This window comes from Dermacentor silvarum, chromosome 9, assembly GCF_013339745.2.
Source record: "Dermacentor silvarum isolate Dsil-2018 chromosome 9, BIME_Dsil_1.4, whole genome shotgun sequence".
Lineage (NCBI taxonomy): Eukaryota > Metazoa > Arthropoda > Arachnida > Ixodida > Ixodidae > Dermacentor > Dermacentor silvarum.
In genome coordinates this window covers 119,199,001-119,226,013 of record NC_051162.1, presented here as the reverse complement: position 1 = coordinate 119,226,013, position 27,013 = coordinate 119,199,001, and the positions used below count along the sequence as shown (strand labels likewise).

Here is a 27,013-nt window from a genome sequence, read left to right as displayed (position 1 = left end):
ATGTTTAATTCAGCAAATTTTGAGAACCTTCATTGAGCCACACTGGCTCAAATACGCGAGAATACTTTGAAATCTGTGACGTGCCACGGTGACGTAGTAGTGCTGAGGGTCTGGCACAAAATTTAAGCAATGCAAGTTAGCCCTTCATTTTGTTGTACTTTAAGCGCAAGCTAACGAAAGTAAATTTTTTACTTTATAAAACTTTTTTTTTTGGGGGGGGGAGGGGCGAGTTGGTTCAAGGCCGAGAAGGCAAAATAGTAGCAGAACAGAAACGAGGACGAGACGAGAATACCGGACTTGCGTTAACTCCCAACTGTGTTTTTTTCAGGATCTAATAAGTTTATATACATCACGAGACCAGCAAACAGGTATCACCATCATGATAAAGTGGGCAGAAAACAACGAATCACCGAGACCCCCCAAAACAACCATATCACCACCACACACTTTTTTTCCCAGCCATGCAAATCTGTGGCAGAAATGAACAAGCAATCCAGAAAGCGTGGAACGCCAAATTTCTGGTAAGGTACTCTGACCTTGGCTGAGAATTCTCAAGCGCTGACAGGTAGACTAAAACTACAAATTAAAAAAATTTGAACTTAAAGTTTAAAAACAAGAATTGAAAGTTTAGATGGAAAAACCAGCAGGGATAAGAGAGAACTTAATAAAAGAAAAATGAAACGCCTACCTACCCATAAAACAAAACAATGGTTCTAGCTATTCAATAAAGAATGAATAATAAAATATAAATAACAATGCACTGCGTCACTTTAACATACGTGGTTATTGTTTTTCTGTTTTGTTGATATTGAAAAATGATGCAGTGCATCAGTTAAACACGAGTGACAACAGAAAAACAATAACAATACTTGAAGAGTGAGGCGCCGCATCAATAAACTGGCACATTATACATGTCCTTCCAGGTAGGCGATTTGTGTACCAATGCATTTGTCACCAGACTTCAAAATATGAAAGGCTTCAACAATGTCCCTTTCTGTTCAACCATGTGATCTCTTTAAGAAGGTTGTGCGTGCAAATTCACATATGCAGACACACCTTTTGACAGTGGCACGTATTCCGCGCCACTGTCAACTGTTGGCGTGCCGCTGAGGATAGGTACTTGCCTACCACGCTGCAGGCCTTAATGTGATTCCTCAGTAGGAGTGTAGTTCTTTTTACATGGTCATCATATCCCGATCAGACAGACTCAAAGTGAGGTGGGGTAGCCAAAGAAATGCTCTCGCATTCAAGAAGTCTAACTAAACAGGAGCGTACCTTCTCGCCGGGGTGGACGGAGACCGTGATGTCCTTGATGATAAGGTCCAGTCCCTCACGGTACCGGGTTGCATACTCCCGGAACTGCACCTCACCATCCTTGGGCCACTCGACGGGGGGCTTAGACTCCGGAATGTCCCATGCGGCCTACGCACAGTTGCGTGCAGTGCCATTTATTGCTCTCATCATCATCATCGTCAGCAGCCTTATCATAGTCCACTGCTGGACAAAGGCCTCACCCAGCTATCTCCTATTAACCATTGTCTTGAGTCAACTGACCCTATGGCTGCCTATTAATTTCATCATGCTCTAAAAAAAAAAAAAACCCTACACAACTGAGTTTTTTTTTGCCAAGTCCAGTCTTTCAACTTTAGTCAATCCTGGACGGAATGAAATTGCTCATGTATTCATGGTTGTACTTACAAACTAAATGTTTAGGTTGTGTGCACAAACCTATTCACATATTGCTTATGTATGGTTGAGCAGTGAGCAGGAGAACACCAGGGCAACTGAGGGACGACCACAATGGCTGTCTTTTGATTTGTCATCCCTGACAAGTTACAACCCAGGACCATTCGAGGCGTTGCTTTTAGCCAATAAGCATTGACTTACAACAGCTTTTCTGAGAGTCCTAGGCTGTTTAGGACAACAAATTGAAGAGGCCAGGTGACTGCCAGGGACGAACTGCCACCTCCGATTTCAACCCAGAACATGTACATATACACAACACAAGGGCGCGCCTTTCAGGCGCGCCCTTGTGGCGCCCTTGCCACCTGCCACTTTGCGGCAATAATAATAGCAACTTCCACAGCTCCCTCAACAATACTCCAAACACAGCTTGTCTCGCAAACAGAATGAGCTTTGAGACGCTCAGACCGGAAACTCTTATCTCACTTTTCGGAGGCACGAGCACAGCAAGAGCTTCATAAACGCAGTTGCTATGGAAACGAGGATGTTGGGCCGCCAGTCCCAGTACTCCTTTGCGAAAAACAGCATGTAACTTATGCCCATCCACTCTCCAACTCAGCCGGGCTGACTGGGGCCTCTCGTAAGCTTTCCTTCCTCCACACATTAACTGGCGACAAAACCTCTTTAACTAGGTGTGTGCGAATACCGAATAGTAGATTTCGAATCGAATATCGAATTGAGTATCAGAAAATTTAACACAACCTTTCATGCTTCCAAATGTTGTGCTATATCGTATAGACTTGTGTAAGGGGCTGCACTTTTTTTTTCTCAGTTCATGGGACTGAACTTTTTGGTCAAAACTGTGCACACCCCAGATGTACCATTGCGATCAGAGGTTCAACACGCAGCTCTCGCCATTTAATAGCGGCTCTTGGAAGTATGCGGTGCACGAAAATTCTCCGATGCGCGCACGACATCGGGCACCGAACGCAAGTGCTTCTCCATTAGAATTTTTTTTTCTCCAAATTTTCGGCTGCCAAGTTGTGGCTGTGGCCCTTGCAAGGGTGCAGCTCTTATGCGAGTATATATGGTAAACACAGTGCTGCACCTGCTTAGAAGGCTGATCACATTACTTTACAAGAATCTTGCTAGCTATCAGTAACTTCGGTACCTATGAATCGAGATGCGTATTAAGCTAAGTACGCCAGCACATGATAACTCAGTTTGTATACGAAGGTCTGGAAAATATTTTTTTATCAATGGAATGTCTTTCAAATAGAATTAAGTGCTTTTTCTCTCTGAAGCTGAAGAAAGAGCGAAGTTGTCCGAAATACCAATGGGGTTTTCAGGTTAATAATGGGCCATACTGTGCATAATGGCAATCTTCTACAGCTTAGAAAGTATTGCTTTCTAGTTTTCTGCCATAAAACAAGAGGGATTTTCCATCTTTATGGCAGGTGGCTTCTGTGGGTTATCATCGGCTCATTATAGGGCCAATCTGCACGACAGACAATAGTGGAGAATGTGCATCATTTCACTCGGCACCACTCCGTGCAGTCATCGGCGACGCATGTGTCGAACGCGGTCGGCATTGACGGTAATGAGTTCTCCAATTGGGAGGCCCATGGCAAGTTTGCGCGAATAGGTCTGCTGTGAATAGGTCTGCGTTGATTCAGTTACCATAACTTTAGTTGCCGACACCTGACAACGCAGCTTCAATTAGGCCTATGGGCTAGACAGTGCGGCCAATGGTGTGGCCACACCGAAAATTCACAGCCAGCTGATATGATAACGGGGTGCAAATCGACATAAAAAGCTTGTCGCTAACATGTTCCTACGGGTGGCTCATCAGTGATCGGTCGTGAAGTCACGCGTATGGGTCCGCGGTTGATCAGCCGGCAACTACTACGAGCACGCGTGCCAAGGTCATCCGAGTACCCGCATGGGGGTAGAGAGCTCCCAACTGTGCGAATCTGCGTGCGTGAACACTGAACTTGCCTGTTCAATCCGTTCAGCGTGCCTTCCGGTGGCTATCAGACCGATCTTTGTACATGCTCTCATGCTTTTCTTACAAGCTGCCGATGTAGTTCCCTCTGTCCGTGTCGCATTGTTTCGATTGGTATCGTCGACCTGGATGAACCTTCTACCAATAGAAATTGCATGCTGGTGGAATGCTGCGTACATCAAGACATCAACCACATTCATTTATTCACCGAAGGTACCGATATTCGATAAATACCTTGCGAGTAGAAATTATTTTGAACGTTTGCTATTTATTCCAGATCGAATACAGTCAACGACTGGTTTTCCGGACGCCTGATTTTTCGGACATGCCCGATAATTCGGAATCCTCCTTGGTTCCGCCACGTACCCCATAGAGTCCTTGTACAAAAACGTCTGAAATTTCGAACGTCTGAAACAACCACCATTTTGATTATCTTGCCACTTAGAACAGGTGCTCGCACGCAGATCCCCTGGCAGCCGTAGCCACTGCCGCGGCAACGCTTGGCCTACCTGCTTCGACATTCACTACCAAGCTTCTTGCTGTCTGGTGCCATGTTTTTCATTGAAAGAATTCGCTGCTGTCGGTAATGGCGCTGACTCCGCTGTTGTAATCCTTGCCAATGGCTTCGAAGCTTGCAAAGAATGATGCGTTGCATAATGCCGATTTTCAAAAGTAAGCTTCACCTTAATAGTGTTACGGGGTGAAGCATACGTAAAGTATAGCAGTGAAGCATACCAAGAGTGGGAAGGGGCAATTCTCATGGGACCCAGTATCTATTCCTTAATTATACACACGTGCACCCGCCGTCTTCCAACACAGTACGAGCACCGACACCCCTAAGTGTACTTTAGCGCTATTTCGGATGTGCCTGTGGCAATCAACCCTTGGGGGCAGTAAAAGGCATGCATTCATTTTTTCGGACTGCCCCATTTTTCGGACGTTTTTGCAGACCCTAGGGGGTCCAAAAAAATCCGATGTTGACTGTGTTAGAGTATTCGCACATCCCTACTCTTAACAGCTACTGCAGTAACCAGACAAGGTTTTGAGCACAGTGTGGGCTGAAACACTTACTTCAGTGGGTGACCGCGTGTACTCCATGATCCGCTCGACGGCCACAATGTTGGTCTCAAACTCGCAGCTCATGCGCACCATCCAGTTCATAGTGGCCGTGATCTGGGCAAGTGAAATTCACCATCACATACAACAGCCTGCCCACACTGAAGCTTCCACATACACTCCAGCAGTCAAAACTCGACTGCGCTATTCATTGATGTCACAAGAACTCACTGAAAGCGCATAGGAGAAGCGAAAGACCAACGGTGCCCCCATCCAGGTGATCGCTGCCGAAGACGGCAAACAAGGCAGCGGACAAAACAATCAGGTTGCCGCAGAACTCCAGACGCACAGCCAGCCACCTTGGAAGAGAGAGAGAAAAAGGATGTCATGCACCATTTTACACTGTGTTATATACAAAGCTAATGCTTAATAAACAGTCAGCAACCACTTGCACATGCAAACACTTGTGGTAAAAAGCGAAAGTTGGATTCTCATAACAGATCATCCATTGCGCGCAAAACAATTTGTAACCGTTAAGCTTCTCTTTTATTTTGAGTGGCGTGCATGAGTGGCGTACGTTTGCTACCAAGCTTCCTGCTGTCTGCTGCGTGTTTTTCATTGAAAGACTTCGCCGCTGTCAGCAATGGCACCGACTTCATCTTTGTAATCCTTGCCGATGGCTTCGACGTGTGGAAAGCATGACACGTTCCATATATATGTTGGTTCTCAAGTCAGCTTTGCCGCAATACAATGTTACGTGGTGAAGCTTACATGATGTATTGCGGTGAAGCATGCCAACAGCAGAAAGGGGCAACTGTCACGGGACACATGTATTTAAGCATGCATGCACCCACCATCTCTTGTCGCAGCATGAGCACCGATACGCCTAATAAGTTTACTGGTAAGCCTTCAGAGCTATTTCGGACATGCATGTGGCAATTTGAGCCCTTGGGGGCAGTAAAAGGCATGAATTCTGTTTTTTCAGACTGGCCGATTTTTCTGACATTTTCGCGGCCCATTGGGGAGTCTGAAAAATCAGATGTTGACTGTACAGTGGCCATAGAGTGCCAAAGGCGCAATGCAATATATTAATAATTATCTACGTCTTAGAGCATGATAAAAATGCTGGAGTAGAGTGCCATGATAAAAAATAGATTTTAATAACAACTGAGTGTATCTGAAAATTTATAGTAATATTTTCAGATACACTCAGTTTTTATTAAAATCTATTGCACTCTACATGCAAGAACTTCCAAATGCATCCTTATGCTGGTGTTAGAGAGTCTTCACAGGGATTGCTCAAGTTTGCAGAGGTTTACGAACACATGTTTAAAACTTTGGAGAAGGTTGTCTACTGGGCTTCCGGAGCATCTTTCAGCTCCAAGGTTCATTGTAGCAGCTAATTGTAGTGCAAGTTTCAATGTTCATTGTTTTGATGACAGTAACATCAGGGGCCCAGGATTTCCACAGCAAGCAGTGACAAGGGCTGACCCTTCAATTCGCAAAAAATTTGTCACGACTCATGTCTTGGCTTTTTCCCCTACTTTCAGGAATCGGAGCAGAAGAAAGAAAGCTCATTCATTTGGAGTTTATTTTATTTATTTACAAAACATTGCAGACCTTTCACCTAAGGTCCAAGCAGAAAAGGCCATTTTTACGGTTCGAGTAATCGAAAAGAAAGACAGAAAAAAAAAGAAGCCGACATGCCAATGGTTATATAAGTTTACAAATTTAATGACTTATACATAGCAATATGTCATCCCAGAAAGAAGGAGAGATATGCTGGTTATCCGTGCAAACCACTACAACACAAGTAACCACTGTGGTCCAAGAATTCGAAGTGTAACTGGTCCCTTTTGAACTGCTTCAAAACACAAAGCTCATACGAATTGAACAGACACTAGACTGAGACGTGAGACAATGCAGTGTTCAGCAACAGCATAAGAGGAATGCCTGAAAGAGCGCTTGCCTGTTGGAGATGGTGGACGGGTAGTAGCACATCTGGTTGTTGTCGACGCGCTGGTTGGACTCATGCACGAAGCGCTCCTGCGCCCCGTAGGCACGGATCGTGCTCACGCCTGACAAGGTCTCCGAGAAGTGCGTGTAGATGGGCGACCGCGTCACCGACTCGAGCCGCTTCAGCTGCCGCGATGTGGCCACAGTAGAATGCCTGGCAACAGCCGAGGATGATGGTGATGCAAGAACAGAGTTGTATATCAGCAGATTGAACAGCCACAAATTATTGAGGTTTGGATATGCACACAGCTGAGTGTGTCTGCATTGCTCGTGTCTGCATAACGCATGCAGAATTGTGGAAGTCTGAGCGTCATGGCCACACGGCTAAGAGAGACGACACGAGTGTTCCTATGCTAGAGCCACCTGACAGCATGAACAGACACACACAAGGTGAGTGTGCGTGTGTCCCGCTCTCGTGTCCTGCGTTGCATTCCACTACAGCTAAGCTTAATAACTTCACTTCTGACTTCCACACGACTCTCATATCTCCCAAGTTCAGCTTTTCTGCGTGACACATGTGATGGTGGGAGCTGGTGTTGGGGGGCTACAACGAGAGGTTGCATGAAGGCCAAACCCCATATGCGCGAAAATGCACGCGACAGCGACGAGCTACGCGACGTAGATCGCCTTCGCGCAAGCTGTCGCTTGCACGGGCAAACCCCATTCACGCGACTGCTTCAGCGAGCGATCTCCATTGTTGCTAGCATGAGGGCGTCTACTCGTACTAAATGTGGCGCGTTGTCAGCGGTATGCAGTGTAAAATAAGATGTTTTGTTGCACAATAATACATAAAATTTTAGATCGTTGTCCTGCAGTATTTTTTTTTATATGCAATTACATAAACATTACTGTATTTGCTCGCTGTGTGCACGTTGCTGCGAGTCGAAAAGCACGTGGAGACAACCGGCAGTACGTCACTGATGTACATCCCGTTCCGGTGTTTTACTATTGGCTGCTTGAGCACAGCACTTCCGGGCGACGGATTTCAAATGTGAAAAACCGAGCGATCGCGCGATTTCGACCACGCGACACGTCGCGCGAACGGCCCGTTTCGTCGCTCATACCGTCGCTCGTCGCTGTCGCGTGCATTTTCGCGCATATGAGGTTTGGCCTTGAGTGTAACACCACCTGATGAAATGAACAGACACACACATACAAGGTGTCTGTGTCACTATCAGATACTGTGTTCTGCGCACTATGCCCAAGCTCAGCAAGGGACGTTAGTCTTTCACGCACAACTCTTCGTCTGCTAGCATTCAGCTTCCCTGTATGACACATGCAATAGCAGGGATTAGTGTCGTACCGTATTTACACGATTGTAAGTCGACTCGAATGTAGGTCGACCCCCTCAAAATTGCATGTCTCAAAAAAAAAAAAAAAAATTGGGGGGCGGGGGGGGGGGGGGGGGGGGGAGAAAAACCACGCGAGTGCATTTCACACAAGAGACATTTATTGATGGGGTTGCTAAGACTACTCATCGTCACTAGAGTTGACCTCACTGGTACTGCTGCCGTCATAGCTGCTGCGGTCCCACAGCACGTCGTCATCAAAAGTGAGTCCACACTTTGTGAACGACCGCACCACGACATCGCGCAGGTACAGCCCCCCATGCAGAGAGGACCCACCCGCACACAGTAGCCAGAGAGGCCAAATTTTCTCGCGCTGAAGCCGCCACTGCCGCACCACACGTTCACACGTTCATGGAGGATAGCAGCCTGTTTGAACGCTGCTGAGAACAAGCGCCGAAAGTTCTTGGCACTCAAAACAGGTGCGACGATTCAGCACAACAGCAGAAGTGACAGATGCGCGCGGCCGTCGAAAACAATCGTATCTCAAAGAAAAGCTCTTCCGCCAACTACTAATACCCCCCAAACGATGGCTCTTCCGCCAGCTACCAATACCCCCCAAACAGCGGCTCTTCCGCCATCTACCAATACCCCCTAAACGGCGGCTCTTCCATGATCGATGCTCCCACAAGAGCCGTGCGCTCGTGGTGCGCGCAATCAAAATGTATGCAATACAGTAAATTATTACGCTACGCTTCTACCGTAACCATAAAAACGTAGGTGGAAAGTTGTAACCACGCCGTAGCGCCCCTGATTTCTCGTTTCTCTTGCCGTTACTAGCGGTACACGGTTCGGTTTCGATTCTAAGTCGACCCCCCAACATAGGATTGCCAAATTTGAAAAAATGGGTCGACCTACAATCGTGTAAATACGGTAGTTCTGTAGCTACGATGAAAGATGGAGCGGGTGTTCCGATGCTAGTGTCACCTGATGGTACGGACAGACACACACACACACACTGCATCTGTGTTGTTCTTGGGTCGAATGCCAAGTTCACTACGCATAAGCAGGCTTGACGAGCAACCTAAGCCTGAGGAAAAAGGAACCACTACTCACCTGTATGAGGTAGTAGAGGACAAACACGGGAACCGCGACAACCAGGAAGATGGGCGTCGTCATGGTGATGATGATCAGCGTGGAGACCACTTGCAGGAAGCACATGAGCCACGACCGCACTGTCATCGGGATTGCTAGGTCCATTGTGTCCACATCCTGTACGAAGAATGCATGGCCAGCATTTCCCATTTTATACTCAGTTGAACCTCGTTATAAAAGGTCACACCCAACAAGAACACATCTGTTATATCAGATACAGTGAAATCTCCTTGATACGATCTTCATGGGAACTGGAAAATCAAACGAATCATCCGAAAATCGTATTACTCAAACATAATCATGTATAAGAAAAAGAAATTGTATATAAGAAAAAAAACCATCCTGAAAAACGTATTATGCAGAATTGTATCAACGAGATTCCACTGTATTTGTTATAGGCATAAATTAACTACACGCTGCATTTGCTTTGTTATGCCTGGTAGATCACTGTATCGTGTTGGTTATATCTAGGTTCAGCTCACTGCTCAGCGGCAACCAGCATTACCATTTCACCAAAAATTGCACTTGAGAGTTCTTTGCAGGATCCTTCGGTTTCCGTGTGTTTGCAGGTTGAAATCTTAGCGTGCTGAATAGAAGATGACGAGAAGGAGACTACAGGACATGATGAGCACCAACAACTGGGAGTTTGGAATTTAATTATTATAACCATTATTGTCATAACCACTGTTTGCCTTAATATGACCTGTTGGAAAGGAAGCGGGGTGGAGGGAGACGAGTTACCATTGAGTAAAATTAAGCCGACACAATGGCCAACCACACACTGCCGACGGACCACAAAAGCAATGAAACAACAAGCATGCATTGCAAGGTGGCTGGCAGCTCAGGGGAGCTTTGAACTGCCATATGGGTAACAAGCAAAGTCATGCACTTACAAATATGCATCTAGTCTGCATGTCATGATAAATCTTCATTATTACCAAAAGGATTTGTTAAATGCACTTCCAGGACATTACAGCTTCGTTAAAATGAGAGTTTAAATGCACAGATTTCTGCTGGAACTTCAAAGGGGAATTACGATTACTTTGTCATATTCATTTTAACAAATTTCTTTATAACGAGGTTAGAGCATAATCAACTTATTTCTTCCACAGAGATGAAAGTTCTAGGAGAATGCTCAAACAGCCTAAGCAGATTTCAGATGACTACTTAAGGCTGCTCTTAAAAAGTGCATTGGGAGTGCAGAGAGTGACTTGGCGACCCCCAGCCGACTTTGGAGAAGCATTTATCGATGTGCCCCTGCGGAGTGGTGTGGAACTATTGCATGGGTGAGTGCAGGAAAATGAGGTTTTAAATACGTAGGGTTCTATGAAAGCTTCAGAGATGATGACGATAACTTCATAACATTCGTTTTTTAACCTGTTGCATTTTAAGTTGCTACTTCATGACATAGCTTTGCTGTATTCAATCCCTTGCTGCAAAAGACAGTTCTGGAAAAATGCTCTGGCAGTGGAAACTGAATTTGCATTGCTTTTTATGGTCGCCCTTTGACAGCACACTGGAAGCAAAGAGGAATGGCTGAGTGACGGCCAACTGATTTTGGAGAAGCAGTTAAGCTTCAGTGTTAATTAAGATTACTTTGATCATATCCACTTATTTTCTTTAACCCATTTCGTTATAATCAGGTTTAACTGTAATCAGCCTTTCCCTGCCAAGACATGAAAACAGTTTTTGAAGAATGCATTGCTAGTCTAAAGCTGATTTCAAGTTGCTCTTCAGATTTGCCCTTTAACTCTTCAAGAACAAGACACAAATACCTTTCAAAAATGTTTGCTTTCCATCTAAGTCAGCGAACACACACAGAATATGCATGATTAACGAAAGGAAAAAATATTTTGTAAACTTTTTCAGCCGTAGGAGGGCAACACCAGGCAAAACTTGAAGTGGGGTTCATCTCAAGCCACCTCTATGTTAAGCACTTGTATAGACTGTGAACCACAGATGCACACTGCATTTGCTTTACATTATGTCTGCGATACCATTGCAGCCAGAGATCTTGCACTGGTCTGTCTTCTCCGACTGTGCTTTCAAAAGAAAGCGAGTTGTGTGCCAAACTTCCTCTTCGTCGTCCCGTGTTTTTGCTCTTATCCAACAACTGACACTTCCTGCCGGTCATTCAGTGTTCGCTGAAGACATTTAGCGAGAAACACTGCAACTGAATAGCGAAGCTTGGCAAGCAAAGATTTTTTTTCTGACAGCACTCGATAAAAAGTTAACAGTGCACTGGGAATGGAGGTGGCTTGGCGAACATCAACCGACCTTGGAGAAGCGGTTGACGATGCGCCCCAGCGGAGTGGTGTCGAAGAAGGACATGGGCGAGCGCAGGATGTTGTGCAGCAGGCCGTTGTGTAGGAGCATGGCGCCCTTCAGGCTGCCCAGCGACAGCGTCAGAGAGCCAAAAAGGATCGTCACACCTGCACATGTGGAATGACAGCAAGGACAAAAGCAGCATTTCAGATCCTTTCTGTCCCGAAAGCCCATCAAGACATTAATCCCTCAAAAGATACACTAAAGAGAAAAATGACTTCACCTGCATTACTAGACTACCCAAAAACACCATTCTTACTGCGAGAACACTCTTGCTAAGCCAGGAAAGGCGGGCGTCGATGTCGCATTAAAGTTCTCGCACCAGCCTGCTGTGACGACATCGATTTTGACGGGCTCTGCTAGGGCCTAGTTAATTGTATATTGGTAAAAAATGGACTAAAATGTGTGTTCTAAGCGAGCCAAAGACTGAACATGGCAAGTTTCGGTATCTTTTACTGAGCCAACGCGGCCCAAACCCGAAAAGATACATCCAAATCCATGACGTCCCACTGAGGTACCAGTGCAAATTTCAAAAAGTGAAACTTTGATCTTCATTTTCTCATCTAACAATCAACTTAATAATGCGAAATTAATAAAAATAGGGTTTTCAAAGAATACTTTATCAGTATAGTCTGGCTTAGTGTTTCTCTTTAGTGCTTAAGAGATCTTGACGATCTCAGCATGCCATGAGCGACTGTCACTTTTGGGCTTCAGACGAGCTCGCTTCGTCACGCATATTTTGCCACTTTCTGAGCGGCTTTTCGTAAGCTGAGCAAACAGTGTTTTCTTCTTACATAATGTAGATGGCAGTTGACATTTAATCATGATCACTCCTAATGAATAAAATTTTCAAAAAAATTTGGCCACACCATAGGGTGAAATTCGAGCTGCCGTGAAGTCACACATCAAGGCAAAATTTGCGTAGCACCCACACAAAGTATTACAGGGGCTTCCAATTACTCTGTATTTCGGGCAATCCCTGCCGAGTCTAAATAATCTGTCGGGCACTTAATGTCACCTTATATTAATTAGTGTGCAAAGTTTTTTTTTTTTTTTTTTGGGGGGGGGGGGGGAGGGAAGGAGGGTTCCCCTAACTGCACCTTCATCTTATCATTGAGTAAATACAGTAGCTCGTCTTTAAAAGGTTCGCACAATACATGTAGTGGACATCCGGAAACTAATCTGTCGATCCAAGTGTCGAACCCGGATATATCGAATCCACATATAACAAGTTATTGTGTATAATGAACAGCAGTAAAATCCCCTTGGAAAATTTTTATATAAAATGTGTATTTTATATATTGAATTACCTATATATCAAGCTTTTTTGATATCCGGGTTCGACTGTATTATGAATAGTCCAATGTATAATGGAAACCCATCTGGAGAGGAAGGAACATCACTGAAATTAAACATACACTCACCGAAAGACTATTAAGTCAATTGATGTTGTGAACAACAGAATTGGCCCCGAAACGTCAACCAAGATTATTTAAGCGTGTAACTTTTATTTCAATGAAGAATTATGAGTGCACTTTTTGATAATGGAGCAATAAAGCTGACTTATTGATATATAATCAATCCTGAAAAGATTAGCACAAGACGCCTGGTGCCGACCCCTCCTGGTCTCTCACCCTGCGCCAGGCCCAGTGCACCGTAGACTCCGAGGCGCAGGTCCCGCTTGGCAAGGTCTTGCGATCCGTCGGGCATTGGAGCGTCGTTGCTCCAGGCAGTGAGCCACACGTTGGAGCCGAGCGAGAAGGCTTGTGAAGCCAGGTTCATCACCACAATGGGCACCATCCAGGCCACCCCGATTGCACCGAAGTAGGCAAAGTACACCCGCCACTTGACCTGCATCGCACACAGTCACAGATGAGGAAAAGCGTAGTTGCCTAGCGGATAAACAGGGATAAGAGGGGACACACAGCCAGAATAGCAGGACAATGAACGAACAGCTGTTACCAATACAAGACAGGTAAATGCTATGTAGAGGAAAGCAACTTCAAGATAAAACTTCAGGAACCAATTGGTCCAAGCACATGTCATCAGGAATGATCGCACTAATCACAGACAGACCCTTAGGTGGGTCACCAACCATCGCAGATTTCGCTGGACTGCCCCAAATTTCATGAAAAAGCCCCTGAGTCCTAGATCTACCCTTTGGTAGATATGCTTGCCCCGCATTCAGGCCTGGCGATACTTGGCCAAAGGGGTATAAACAAAAGTCAGAAGAACAGCTCACCCGTCCAGTCTCAGCTGCCTCAGCCTGGACCAGCTTTGTGCCAGCCTCTTCCGCCGGAGAAGACTTGTCCCCTTGACCAGCACGCAGCGTCGACTGTGAGCGTGTTAGCGACCGGCCCGACATAGACTCGGTGCCGGCACTTGAGCGACGAAGACCAACGCCTTGTCCCGTAGTCTGCGGGACCGAGCCAGGCCCATTGGAGCACTGGCTCTGTGTCTCGGACAGCTGCCGGGACAGGCTGCGAAGGAACTCCTTGCGCTCCGCCAGCGAGAGTTCCGACGTCGACTTGTGCTGCGATAGCTGCCTGCAAGTTGATCCGATGAAGTTCAACATTATAAAACTGAAATCACAAAATGGGCCACAAGGAAATCCTTCACAAATGTATGCCAATCTGACAGCTCACTGCGTTCGAGTGAGGTCGTGGCTGGCTATATTTAGTAACAGCTCCCACGCAGGCCGCGTTGCAGCATCACGCCATCAGCTTTCACAGCTGCAGTCATACAAACACTTAACTGACCTCCAGTGTGGAACCTGTAAAATTACGGATTACTGGTAAAAAAAATTACGAATTACCGATTTGAAAAAATTTGCTTCCGCAGTCATTAGTCGTCAGAAGCCGCTGCTTTTTTGGAAGAGGTGTGAAAAACCGACAGCATTTATTTTACTGCCAGGCGACATGTCAGAGAGGCGTATGGAATCATTATACTCGTATGAAGAGGAAGAAATTAGATCAGTGACAGAAAAAGCAATGCTGAATATGACGCCTAAAATATAACCAAGCTTCGTTATCAATATTTATCATGTTGATGATGATAAACTAGAAAGTATTGGAAGCAATGCAGTAGCTTTAACAAAATCACCAACATCATCAGAAACAGATCTACAACTGTAGTCCGTGCACAAAGTAAAAAAAAAGAGAAGAGCTGTGCTACTACTTGATGTAATACTGTTAGAGATCTTGATGGTTTGAATTTCTCAGAAGGACCCAGACAACAGTCATGGGACATTGTAGAATCTCATCCGAAGCGCTCTGTGAGGATGCAATGTATTATAACATTGCTTCGTGAAAAACTTACACCTCTGCTTTACACAGATGCCCAGCGCTTCTGTGAAGATGACTACAGAGAGAGAGAGAGTGAAAAGAAATGCGTTGAGAGTTTCACCATCTAAACTTTGCTCGAGTGAACCGATAGTTTTCTGCACTGTTGCTGATATAATGATAAAAAAAAGGCTTAGCGTAGAGCATTCCTGGTTTCATAAACAGAGCAGAAGTAAGAAGACCCCTAGTTACAGATACGAGGTACGATTGACTTTCAATGAACGACAATTCAGGCACAGCAATATGCTTATTTAGCACGTTATACCACGGAGTACCACTGATACCAATTGGAACCATGCAATAAAATTGCACCCATAAACGTTTGCAATGTCTCGCCGGTGTTTTTTATATACGCAGCCCAGGATTACCCAGAAAGGTGGAAAAATAAAGAAATGCTGTGCAAACATCGCTCGCATGGCACCCGAGAAGAAGACGATGAAGTATGAGCTAGGTTCGCTCGATGATCATGGCTAGGCACGGTCACTCTCAACGACGTCCACCGCGGTGCACAAATACACAAAGAGTATCCCCTTCGTGTACTTGCCAATTTCCTTGTCGAATGCAGGTCGAAACATTCTATGCCTCGCGCCAAGCTACTAAAACGACGAAGGAAAAAAAAAAACGTAGGTGGCAAGACGTACTTGCTGATCTCCGGACTGCCGACGTGCAGCAGAAGGTCCTCGACCACGTTGGGATCCTCGTTGAGCAGCCCGTCCTCCTGGCTCTCCTCGCGGAGGAAGTGCAGGAGCACCTCTGCCAGAGCCCCCTTGCGGGCCAGCAGCTCCTTGTAGGTGCCCTGCTCCTCGATGCGCCCGTCCCGCAGCACGATCACCCGGTCCACTTGCGGCAGGTACGAGATGCCGTGCGTCACCAGCAACCGTGTCTGCGTGGGCGCCGAAAAGACAAGGAAACTATAGGACTCTCTAGTGACTCGCTTTGACTCTCCGAAATCAATTACTGAAAACTGCAGTTACACTAGAACCTGTCTACAAGAAAATCGCATCAGACACAAAAATACTTTCATTGTATTCTATATTTGTTGATCCTAATATTCCGAGGTTCCCAAAACTGGGCTTCCCAAAAAATTAAATAAAATTTTGTGCATCCAACTCTTCGTGTGCGCGAACACGCCATTTATGGTGCATGGGCCCTAGAGAGATAGCGTAAGGTCAGTCCCCGCTGCTGCGCGGAGCAACACCGGAAAAAAAAAACAAAATACATTTCATTGTCTACATGTCATCACGAGTTCCTCCAGAGCGATGGCCTGCAAGATTAAACATAACATGCCAAAAACGGACGCCACACGTGGTGATAGTGATACTTTGGCTAGGCAGGTCCGGAGGGGAGGTAGGCCCTGCATGTCGATCTAATGTGCCTGTCATCTTTAGCAGATCTACCACCTCCAAGACAGTACGCATTAGAATCGAGTAAATACGGTATTGATTGACAGCCTCATGCATGGCTGCTCGGACATGTCACGTGCTGAAAGATTCCGTAACGCCTGTCTGGTGTGAAAAAAAAAAAAAAAAACACAATAGCAGAGACTATGGCAGCTTCTCTAACTCACCTTGTCCTTGAGTACACCCTTGGGACCGATGACTTGGTCGAAAATGTGCTTGCCCACGTGCGAGTCGACGGCACTCAGCGGGTCGTCCAGCAGGTAGATGTCGGCATCGCTGTACACAGCACGAGCCAGGCTGACACGTTGCTTCTGGCCGCCACTAAGGTTGATGCCCTGCAGAGAGCATCGTTATTGAGAATGCATACTTAAAGTACTGTGTGGTGGTGGCCGCGTCAACCCTTCTTGGTTGAATGACTCCTGTAGGAACCGGTGCTTCACAGGAAATATCCAACATCCAAGAAAAACGGAACAAAACTTATTCTCAAAAATGTGAGTGTCAGCAACACTAATTACAATGGAATCTCATTCATACAATCTTAATGGTAACCAAAAAAATAAAATACATCCGAGAATCGTATTATCCAAAGCAAGCTCCAAAAAAGTATAAAGATAGCAGTACTTATCAAACTCAATAGCAAATGTTCGTGCAGCGTTCAGCAATACTGCTCCGCATAACGTATTATCCCGGGCCTCGCTTGACGCCACGTTAACTGCAGTCAACACACTTTTATATTCAGCAATGTTGAATAGCTCGTCAGCTTGTGCTGAATTTTCTTCTTTTCAATGTCCATAAAGAAAGTTCGTCTGAAAGTTAAAAAAAAAGGAGCTGTCATTTCCTCCCTCAACTGAGCAGCGTTTTACCGCCGGCGGCATGCTGAGTGCTTTTTTTCTCCAGTGTGGCTCGGGCTTAACTCACTGTTTGTGGTCATTAGAATGTTATTTAAGCTAGTACACCAGAATATAAAGCTACGAGTTCTTTAAAAATACCAGTAATAGCCCACATGTACAGTCGTATTTGCAATTTCATGCGAAAATGTGATTGCAATAACCATATGAAAATTCAACATTGCTCCTATGTGGGACACTTGGCGGGAAAAGAAAAAAAGAGAGAAACGTATTATCCAGAAAAATGTATTATGCAGAATCGTATCCACTGTACCTAATTTGTCGACTTTGTGCCGCAGATAAATATGGCTGTCCCCAATGTAATGTCCATGCGACGCATCATGCTGTGGTTAGGCTTCTGTGCTTTATTTTTAGAGGAAGCTGCCTTGGGTGGCACAAAAAATGGTCTTGAAGTAAACTGTTTTCGCACCATTATGATTGAAGTCTGTTTACGCAGTTGAACCCGGATATATTGAATCTGAAGGGGATCACAAAAAAGTTCGATATATAGGTAATTCGATATATAAAATAAACATTTTATGCAAAAATTTTCAAGGGGATTTTACTACTGTTCGTTACAGGTTCGATATACCCAGATTCGATTGTACAACACATTGCTTTGTTGGCAAATCATGAGAAAAACCTTCCGATTCATTGCCAATAATTCCAGTGACCATTTTTCTTTTTTTCCTTGTCTTTTGTTGTTCAGATGCGTGTAACATGAAATTTTGACTTCAATTGTGAAAATTGAGACCAGAGAGGGTTTTAAATGCATGGATGAATCTTGGACATACGCTGACATATGCTTAATATTTCCCAGCATTTGCCACATGTGGACATCTTTGTGATGTATAGAATTCAGCCATGTTACTGGGTCCAAGACACTTGGCAGCATAGTGCTCCATGAAGATACCTTCTTCTTGCATTACACACGGCCGTGTTATTGGATTTGTTTTGGCTACTAAAGACAAATCATCGATATTTCATGCATGTAGACCGATTACCAAGTGGCCTACTAAAACTGTAACATCCACCTCCTGGTTCCTCAAACTGTTTCGTATGAACAAGTATATTTACTGAACTATTTAGGGTGTTCTGATGCTCGCCACTGTACCTCTTTATTTTAGGATTTAGAGGGCTTGGACCTTCACGTAGTGAAAAAAAAAGATCAGCAATTTCGGACGAAGGTGAAGCATTGAACGCGACAGCAGGGTTTAACATTGCGCTGAAGGCATCTAGCACGTTTTCATGATGAGGCCGAAGAAAAACTGTCTGCGTTTGTCAACGTCAACCGATAGGATTAGATAGATTTAGCTTCAGGTTTACTGTCCGTCCCGCTCTCGCACCGGTGTATGCCCCACGGTGTAGTATGCACACAGACGCTCAGCAGAAACGCCAATGTGTGTGTGCCCGACCGACGCTCATGCCAGCAGTGGTAACCAGAGCACAGCCCTGGCTCTGACAGAGCCCATCGCGCAAAGCGTAACAGTGGGTCCACTTGGCTGTGCTAATTCTACGGCCAAACTAACTGCGCAATCTTGAAGACCGTGGACCGCACATGCATATCGATACCGTGACAGCACGGCACAACTGTGCAAATGCGCCTCGAGCATCAGTACAATTGTAATCGCAATAATATGGTTGAAAATACCACTGCAGCTTGAAATGCTGGTGGTACAGTTTGGCGGGCGAGCATACCTTCTCGCCAATCTCGGTGAGGTCTCCGCCGGGCAGGATGTTGAGGTCCGACTGCAGGGCGCACTGGTCGAGGGTGCGGTTGTAACGCTCGCGCTCCATTGTCTTCTGGAAGAGGATGTTGTCGCGCACCGTGGCATTCTGGATCCATGCCTGCTGTGCCACGTACGCCACCGAGCCCTGGATAAAAGTGGAGGGTGAAACACAGCATCCAACTGCCCAGCTCACATACTGTTCACGTAGCAACAGTGAAGGATTAAAAACTACCAAACTGAGTTGAGAAAGTAACCCTTTAATGGGAGAACATGTGCCAAGAAAGACGGGCAACACTCAAGAGACAATGATAATCGTCGGTTGTTGAAGTCATGGGTGACCGTCCATCGGCTATTTAAACATGTATCACCTTACATTCCCTATAAATCGCTAGTGCTCATGGCCCATTCGATAACATGCAACACTATTTGTACAGTACTGCATGTGCAATTTGCTTAGGCAAGACTCTTCCCACTATAGAAGATTCAAGAACTTCGCACAGACACAGCGGCTGTGTCTTGAACTGAATGACAACTTGGTATCAGTTATAATCATGCAAAGAATGGCCACGAGCAAAAAGCAAAGCAATGTACCTGTTACAGTACAAACATGCAAACAAAATAAAACAAACAAAGAAGCAGGAGCACGCTTTCTCTGTTGCTTTCCTTAACTTTTGGTTAGCTTGAAAAGCAGCTGAACAGGTTTTTACTTGTTCCCGTAAAGTGCCTATACGTTATGGGATACAGTTACAAATAAATACAGGTACCACGTACACAATACAGCTGCCTTCACATTCCGCTGGCTGTTGTCGATTTCGCAAAGGTGTTATCACAGGCACCAGAGCAGAGCTATAGGATTGACACTGTCTGGAATTACGAGCACAGCTGGCAAATAGTAGATTGATTGTTACAAGGGAAAACTACTGTGAGGCAAAGATAATGAGTAAGGGACTGCATGTGTTGGTTCTCCGAATTTACTGCATTTATTTGTTTAAGACCCACACTTTGTTTTCGGTATCTTGGCAGTGTACAGCTGTTACACGATTCAAGCGTGTGACAACTTGCTAAAACTGCAGACGACAATATCAATGCTGTAAAGACTAATGCTAACACTGGCTACACGCCACACACAAGTTTATCAATGATTCAGTGTGACTGATCAAGTTCCACTTTATTTTCCATCAATCTCGCTTCCATCCCCACCAGAGCTTTCTACCTATCAGGGCACACTCAAACATCACCATTCTGTGGATGCATGTATTGTGCAACCTTTGAAATTTTTTTTCTGACCTTGAAAGTAAAGGGTGCCGGTCTTACACGAGTAAATATGGTAAACAAACCAATGGGCATTGAAAGAAGGCCGAAGACAAGCAGGTAGTTTTTTTTTTCCCCAGCCATTTTCATCTTTGCTCAGCTTTTAATGCGCACCGGTATGCCAAAAGATATAAAGTTAGAAAATAGTCATTGACTGTGGTGAATGGCAAGCTTCTTCAACAAGCTAAATCAGCAATAGAACTCGGGCTTGCAGCAGACAAAAGGGACACACCTGGACGTTGACAGAGCCGTCGAGGCGCTCCATGTCGCCGAGCAGCGCGGAGAGGAGGGACGATTTGCCCGACCCCACCTGCCCCACTATGGCCACCAGTGCACCCTTGGGCACCTGGACGTCCACCTCCCGCAGCACGGCCTCCTCGTCCTTGGTCCAGGCAAATGAGCCGTTGCGAACCCTAATAGGAGTGGACACTGAGGAGAAAGGACCGACAAATGAGCATTTGCCTGCACAAGGATGCACCCAATAGACAAAGAACACAGAATGGCATTCGTCTTACATACGTTAACCTTTCAGGTGCCAATTAGTTCTATTGATTGAAAACTTACTTTCACCACATTTCTCGCAACCTCAGGACCATAACAAGCGTACAGCTGCAGTATAGATAAAGAATTTCCACTTCTTTAACGAGTTTTACCAAGTTTACAGGATGCGAACTAAAAAAAAAAAAAATTATAGGGTTTTACGTGCCAAAACCAGTTCTGATTATGAGGCACGCCGTAGTGGGGGACTCCGGAAATTTGGACCACCTGGGGTTCTTTAACGTGCACCTAAATCTAAGTACACGGGTGTTTTCGCATTTCGCCCCCATCGAAATGCGGCCGCCGTGGCCGGGATTCGATCCCGCGCCCTCGTGCTCAGCAGCCCAACACCATAGCCACTGAGCAACCACGGCGGGTTACAGGATGCGAACTCCATGTGAAAACTCGCTATAGGAACATCAAATATGAGAACATCAACTATTTCATGTTCGTGTCTAGCAGGCTTCAAAGGCACTTATCCAGCCACTGGTGCCTGGTGCAAAACATTGTGAAAAATAATGGAAGAAGTTAACCCGCTACATAAACCAACATATTGACACCAAGCAAAAACACCCAACCGTCTACATTTCCTCTCGTTATACTAAAACATTTTGCACATGTTATTCAATCTTGTAGCACAAGCATTGACGTACGGCCTTGTTGGTAAGGCAGACTTATGACTGTTTTAAGCGCACTGACGATGAAGACAAACGAGTGGTCAAACCCATGCGCGAACTTCAACAAATACTTTATTAGGAACAGATGCACATATTTATACGTATACAAATCATGCTCATCCTATACGTATACAAATCATGCTCATCCGCAAGCATGATTTGTATACGTATAAATATGTGCATCTGTTCCTAATAAAGTAAGTGCATGCGCAAGCAAACAAGTGCTGTGCGCATGCACTGTGCGCATCACGTTCAGAAGAAGAGTTCGTTTCCTGACAAAGCAATTGGGAAGGCATGCTCACACTCATCATTTAGACTTGCCATTTTTGCTACTTCAATAATCAGCCTAATGATTTTGCTTCTGTGTCTCGACAGGACAAAGCATTTTGGAAACCCTCATCGAAATGCGGCCGGGGTTCGATCCCACGCCCTCAAACTTATAGCACAATGCTATCACCACTAGGCCACCACGACAGGTCAGGTAGGCATCATCTAATTCAATATAACATTAGGTCACATACTTACCAAAATATGACATAATTATTATGTGCGATGTGTCGCAGATCTGAACCCATTTACCACTGAACAAAAAAAGTGGCATGTTTCTGCGACCAGTGGCCAATTGTTTGTCGATAAAAAAGCACTGCAGTGCATTAGAGAGGAACCAAAGACTCAATCTCGCACATTTCAAGAGCATTTCCTTGGCCAAAATGGCACATATGTGATATAATACTTTGAAATCCATGGTGTTGCAGTGACATGTCAGCGCTTGGGATTTGGTGCTAAAATCAAGAATGGCAAGCTCAGCGTTAAAATTTTCTAGTAATAACCAACTGTTTTCAACTCGACAAAAAAAAAACAAAAAAAAAACAGAGGCTTCTAAGCAATGCTTTACTAGCATAAACTGATTTCGTGTCACCCTTAAGTATGTGGGCATGCTGAAGTGTCCGATCTTAATGACGGGATTACAGTTTTGTTATTGCTTGATACATGATACGCGAGTTCAGCAGCCGTACACTGAGAGTTCAGCAACTGCTGAGCAGACAACGCGGTGCGGATTAACACTAATCTCGAAGGGCATTTGGCCTTCCTATTGGCAAAACAGTCTTGCAGTTTCTACAGCGCTGCAAACAACCTGTGAGGTTGATGGTGGGAAATGAGATTGCTGGTCCAGCTTACCGTCATCCTTCTCGTGAGAGACGTACTCCTCGAGCTCCTCATGGCCTAGGTACTTGTTCATTCGCTTCACTGACACGCTTGCCTGCAGGTCAAATCAACAAGGCTTCACAATTGCAAAAGGGTAGCACTTCTGGCAAGCTATGTGATGCACTTTCAGAATGTGCTTCATTTTTACTAACAAAGCAGATGGAGAGATGATGGAATAAACCCATCTTTATTTTCGTGCAGCTTACCTCTCACGCACATCACTTAATTTGAACATCGAGTAATCTGACCCAGTTTCTACATCCAACCAGCATCAAATTAATGAAAGCTGTCTGTTAACATCGTAATTAAACAGGAAAGCACAAGCATTTGACAGTTTCCAGCATACAGGAAGAATTAAGTGCAAAAAAAGTTGTAAAAATTCAATAATTCAAAAAGTACAGACAGCAGTGCAATGGATTTTTCACAGAAATGCTCAGAAAAGCATCAAATTTTCTTTTAATAATGAAATATTTATTGTCCGAATAGCTACATTTGTCACCAACTGGTAGCACTATAACACTGTGTGCCACTCAAGTGAAGCGCCACTTGTCGGAGGCAAATGTTAAATTCTTTACGAGAATATAGTTGCAAGATAAAAAATAAAAACAAATTATTTCCACAACAGCTACATTTGTCAAAGACAAGTAGCACGGCAGCACTATGATAATGATGATTCCTATTGGCATCTCCTTTGAAATGAGGTGGCGACAAGTAGTCACCTGACCTATTTGAGCTAATGAGGTTTTACTACATCTATTGCAGTCCAGGGGTGCTATTCTGTAAGAGTCCAGCTAGTGGACCGCCCACTTCAGCTGTCGCCATTGGCTACCGCTTCACGAGTGCGAAGGTGCCAGCCAGTCTCCTTCGCGCCCGTGAAGCGGCAGCCAATGGCAGCAGCCAAAGTGGACAGTCCACTAGGTGGACTCTTACAGAATAGCTCCCCAGCATGATGTCAACACGTTTGACACAACTGAAGCGCCACCTATTGGTGGCATATGCAACTATTCTTGCAATAAATTTTTTTTTTTCCTTTAAAGACAAACTGTCTTTCTGCACATTTCTGTGAAAACCACACTATGCTACTACCTATACTTTCCGAATAATTGAATTCTTTTACGTTTTCTCTCACGTCTGGATCACCCTGTATATTATTATTTCTACATTTTTATTACTTTTGCATGTCAATTAAACATAATTAAGCTTAGAACGACAGACAGTTCAGCTAGTTCATACGAATTCATGCTAGAAAAAAAGTTAGGCGTGCAGACTCAGACACAACAAGAAATAATAACAAAAACACTGTTTATGTTCTCCATTTCTCCCTTCTTGTGTCCGTGTCGGCACAATAAGTTTTTTTAACACGAAATGTAATTAATTTCCCCTATGATTTGTCTGGCATCATTGTCTGCTTTCTTCATGTGACTAATTAACAAGATCCAGCCTCTCTGGATCACCTTAATCTTTTATGCCCCCACCATAAAAGACCAAAAATATGGCTGTATTTGTCTGGCATCATTGTCTGCTTTCTTCATGTGACTAATTAACAAGATCCAGCCTCTCTGGATCACCTTAATCTTTTACCCACCCACCATAAAAGACCAAAAATATGGCTGTAACGACATCACAGATTCCGAGTACAGCAAGTGTTGAAAAGCACACAGCATTACATCTCTTTTTTTTTTTAAGTTTTGTGCTCACCTGCACAAGCATGGAGATTAACATGGGCAGCATGGACAGCGGGAAGCGAAGGATGTGGAACAGCGTGAGCGATACAAACGCCCGCTGAGGATCCAGCACGTTCTTGTCATCGATGAGCACGTACGTCATGAACGACATAAGCGACACCTGGGCGCAAACACGAACACAAAAAATAAACAATTTTTTTTTTCATATCAAATATCAGTCACGGTATCGTAAATGGAAAAGCACCTTCCTCATAATGATGATCACAGATAGAAGGCGTCATAGAAACTAAGAAGTAAAAATCTGGACAGCTTGAAATATAACAGGTCTATAATAGATGTGACCTTAGAGTGGAGTTTTCCCGTTCCAGTCAACGTGGCAGGAGTTCCTGAGCCCAATTGCATGTTATGTAGTGCTTCTAAGCTAAATGTAAAGAAACACGTACGGCAAAAAAAGCCATCAAATTGTAATTAATTTAGGACAAAACCACGATGAAGACAGCAAAAGAAAAAAAAAAAAAGCTCATGCATAAAAACACACATGAAAAGCAGTTCTAGGGCTTCTGGCAGCTTGTTTAAGCTAACTTAATGCTTAAGTGCTCATCGATATAAGTGCTTTTCGCTTGTCTGTGTCCACTTTCAAGTCATTGTAGTCCGCAAGTTCCATCTTTTCAGCACTATAAAAATCCTTGAGGAACAACTGCTATCTTTGGAAGGAGCCGAGCTCTGAGAACGACTCACCAGGAATGGGGCACAGGTCCACAGGAAGGACAGGATGCCCGACACGTAGGCCATGCGCCGCAGGTTGCGCACCTCGCGCTCGCGGATGTTCTGCACGTGCTCCTGGAACGAGGGCTCCCAGGCGTACAGCTTCAGCACCTTCATGCCGCCCAGGATCTCGTTCATCAGCTTGATGCGCTCATCCTTGTGCTTCATCTGGCGCGTCTGCAAATGCAGGAACAGCAACATTCGGCGAGAGAACGTCGCAGGTCACATCCGTCTGCAACAACTGACGGCCAACGAATTCGTGCAGCCCAACACCCAAAGGCAACACTGAGGCTATACAAGAAACTCCGTAGTTTCTTTTAACTACGGATCAATTTTAACCACCTGGGGTACCTAGACCTGAATCTAAGTATGCACCTAAATCTAAGTATGCGAGCGTTCTTTGCATTCCGTCCTCGTTTGCAATGCGGCTGCCGTGGCCCGGAATTAAACCCACGACCTTGCGCTTAGCAGCGCAATGCTCTTTGTGTGGTGTGCATGTTTATTTGCACAGTCGGTCATGTTAACAACTACTTTCATTGTGCTTCAGGCATGTTGGACAAGAAGCTTCAAGAAGGGTTTGAGCCTCTGGATGGGGTAAATTCCAAGCAAACCTCGAGCTTCCAGAAGTAGGCAACTAGGAAGCCATTGATGGGCAGAAATAAATGACCAAGGATGGAAGAAAAAAAAACGTAGTTATGGAGATTGTGTAAGGTACCTAGTTCTGTAGCATGGCCTTGGATGGATGTACAGACTGTAGTTGACGATAACCTAAGGATCAACAGGCAATACACCACAGTCTAACTAAAAAAGAATTTGCATAGATGCACCTGCCACTTAAGTTCAATTATGTTAACTTATTTTAGGCTTGTGCAAATATTCATTATTTTCTAATATTCCATTAAAAATTATGCTATCCGATAATCACTTCATCTCGAATTTCAGTATTCGAAGTTTCCGAAGTGTCCGAAACGAATGAATGTACATGATAAACTTTTTAAAGCGCAAACAAGAGACAAGACACAAAAGGAAGGTCAAACACAGGACAGGCGCTGTACGTATTTTTCCACATATGAACCAAATCTCCCAATTTCAACACCTCGGAAAGAAGTAGAAAAATCTGCGCGCATAACCCCCTGGAACAACAGCATAAAACAACATTCAAACCTTTTTAAAAGCCGTCTCCATTCGCTGATGCACAACTCGTTCACGTCATCGCCGCTTCGGCTAGTGGCTCTGTTCACCACCTCTTCTGAGACAATGATAATCTTCAGCTTCTAGCGCATCGTAATCCGAGTTCAGGGGCGGTACTCTTGGGCAATTAGTTTCGCGAGATTTCACTTTATCACGAGGTCACACTTCACAGCATCGTGATGACACACGACGAGCGAACGCGAAACGCTCTCACGACCTCGACCATCACAATATTTCAAGTAGATTGAAAGAGGGTTCATCTGAACAGCTTCACTTTAAATGTCCACACAAACCTGGAGTTTTTTGGAGTAGGCAGCCAGGAAACCGTTGATGGGCACCATCAGCACCATGATGCCGACGCCCGAAAGCACGGCGACACCCAGCAGTTGCCAGAGGAAGTAGAGCGCCAGCGCAATCTGGTAGGGCGCCGACCACAGCATGTTGAGGAACACCATGAGCTCCATGAAGCGCTGGGCGTCGTTCGACATCAGGTTCACGATCTCGCCCGTCGTCGACTCTTTCTTGGCTGCATTGGACAGCACAAGGCTCTGAAAAAAAAAGCGTAAGACGCAGCGAAGGGCAATCAGAAAAATTAATAAACAAGAGGGGGAGGGTCTCGAACAAAGAAGAGTTAAAATCAAATTATGGGGTTTTACGGTATTTACTCGATTCTGAAGTGCCCTCAACTGTAATGGGCACCTGGTATTTTACAGCCAGACATTGAAAATACAATTAGCTTTTGTAACGGGCACCTCTA

The 27,013-nt window shown here is 44.9% G+C and overlaps 1 protein-coding gene across 1 annotated transcript in view; it reads right to left on the bottom strand.

The window, feature by feature from the left end:
- LOC119464163 (ATP-binding cassette sub-family C member 3-like) overlaps positions 1-27,013 on the bottom strand; it is a 64,108-nt gene that overhangs the window by 11,925 nt on the left and 25,170 nt on the right. The window contains 18 exon segments of the mRNA XM_037725015.2: positions 1,276-1,422; positions 4,760-4,861; positions 4,976-4,990; positions 4,992-5,103; positions 6,714-6,904; positions 6,906-6,914; positions 9,163-9,318; positions 11,479-11,633; positions 13,161-13,377; positions 13,769-14,072; positions 15,509-15,750; positions 16,435-16,602; positions 18,853-19,029; positions 20,428-20,624; positions 22,589-22,670; positions 24,314-24,460; positions 25,039-25,242; positions 26,550-26,804. Of these exon segments, the coding sequence (XP_037580943.2) occupies positions 1,276-1,422; positions 4,760-4,861; positions 4,976-4,990; positions 4,992-5,103; positions 6,714-6,904; positions 6,906-6,914; positions 9,163-9,318; positions 11,479-11,633; positions 13,161-13,377; positions 13,769-14,072; positions 15,509-15,750; positions 16,435-16,602; positions 18,853-19,029; positions 20,428-20,624; positions 22,589-22,670; positions 24,314-24,460; positions 25,039-25,242; positions 26,550-26,804 (2,880 nt within the window).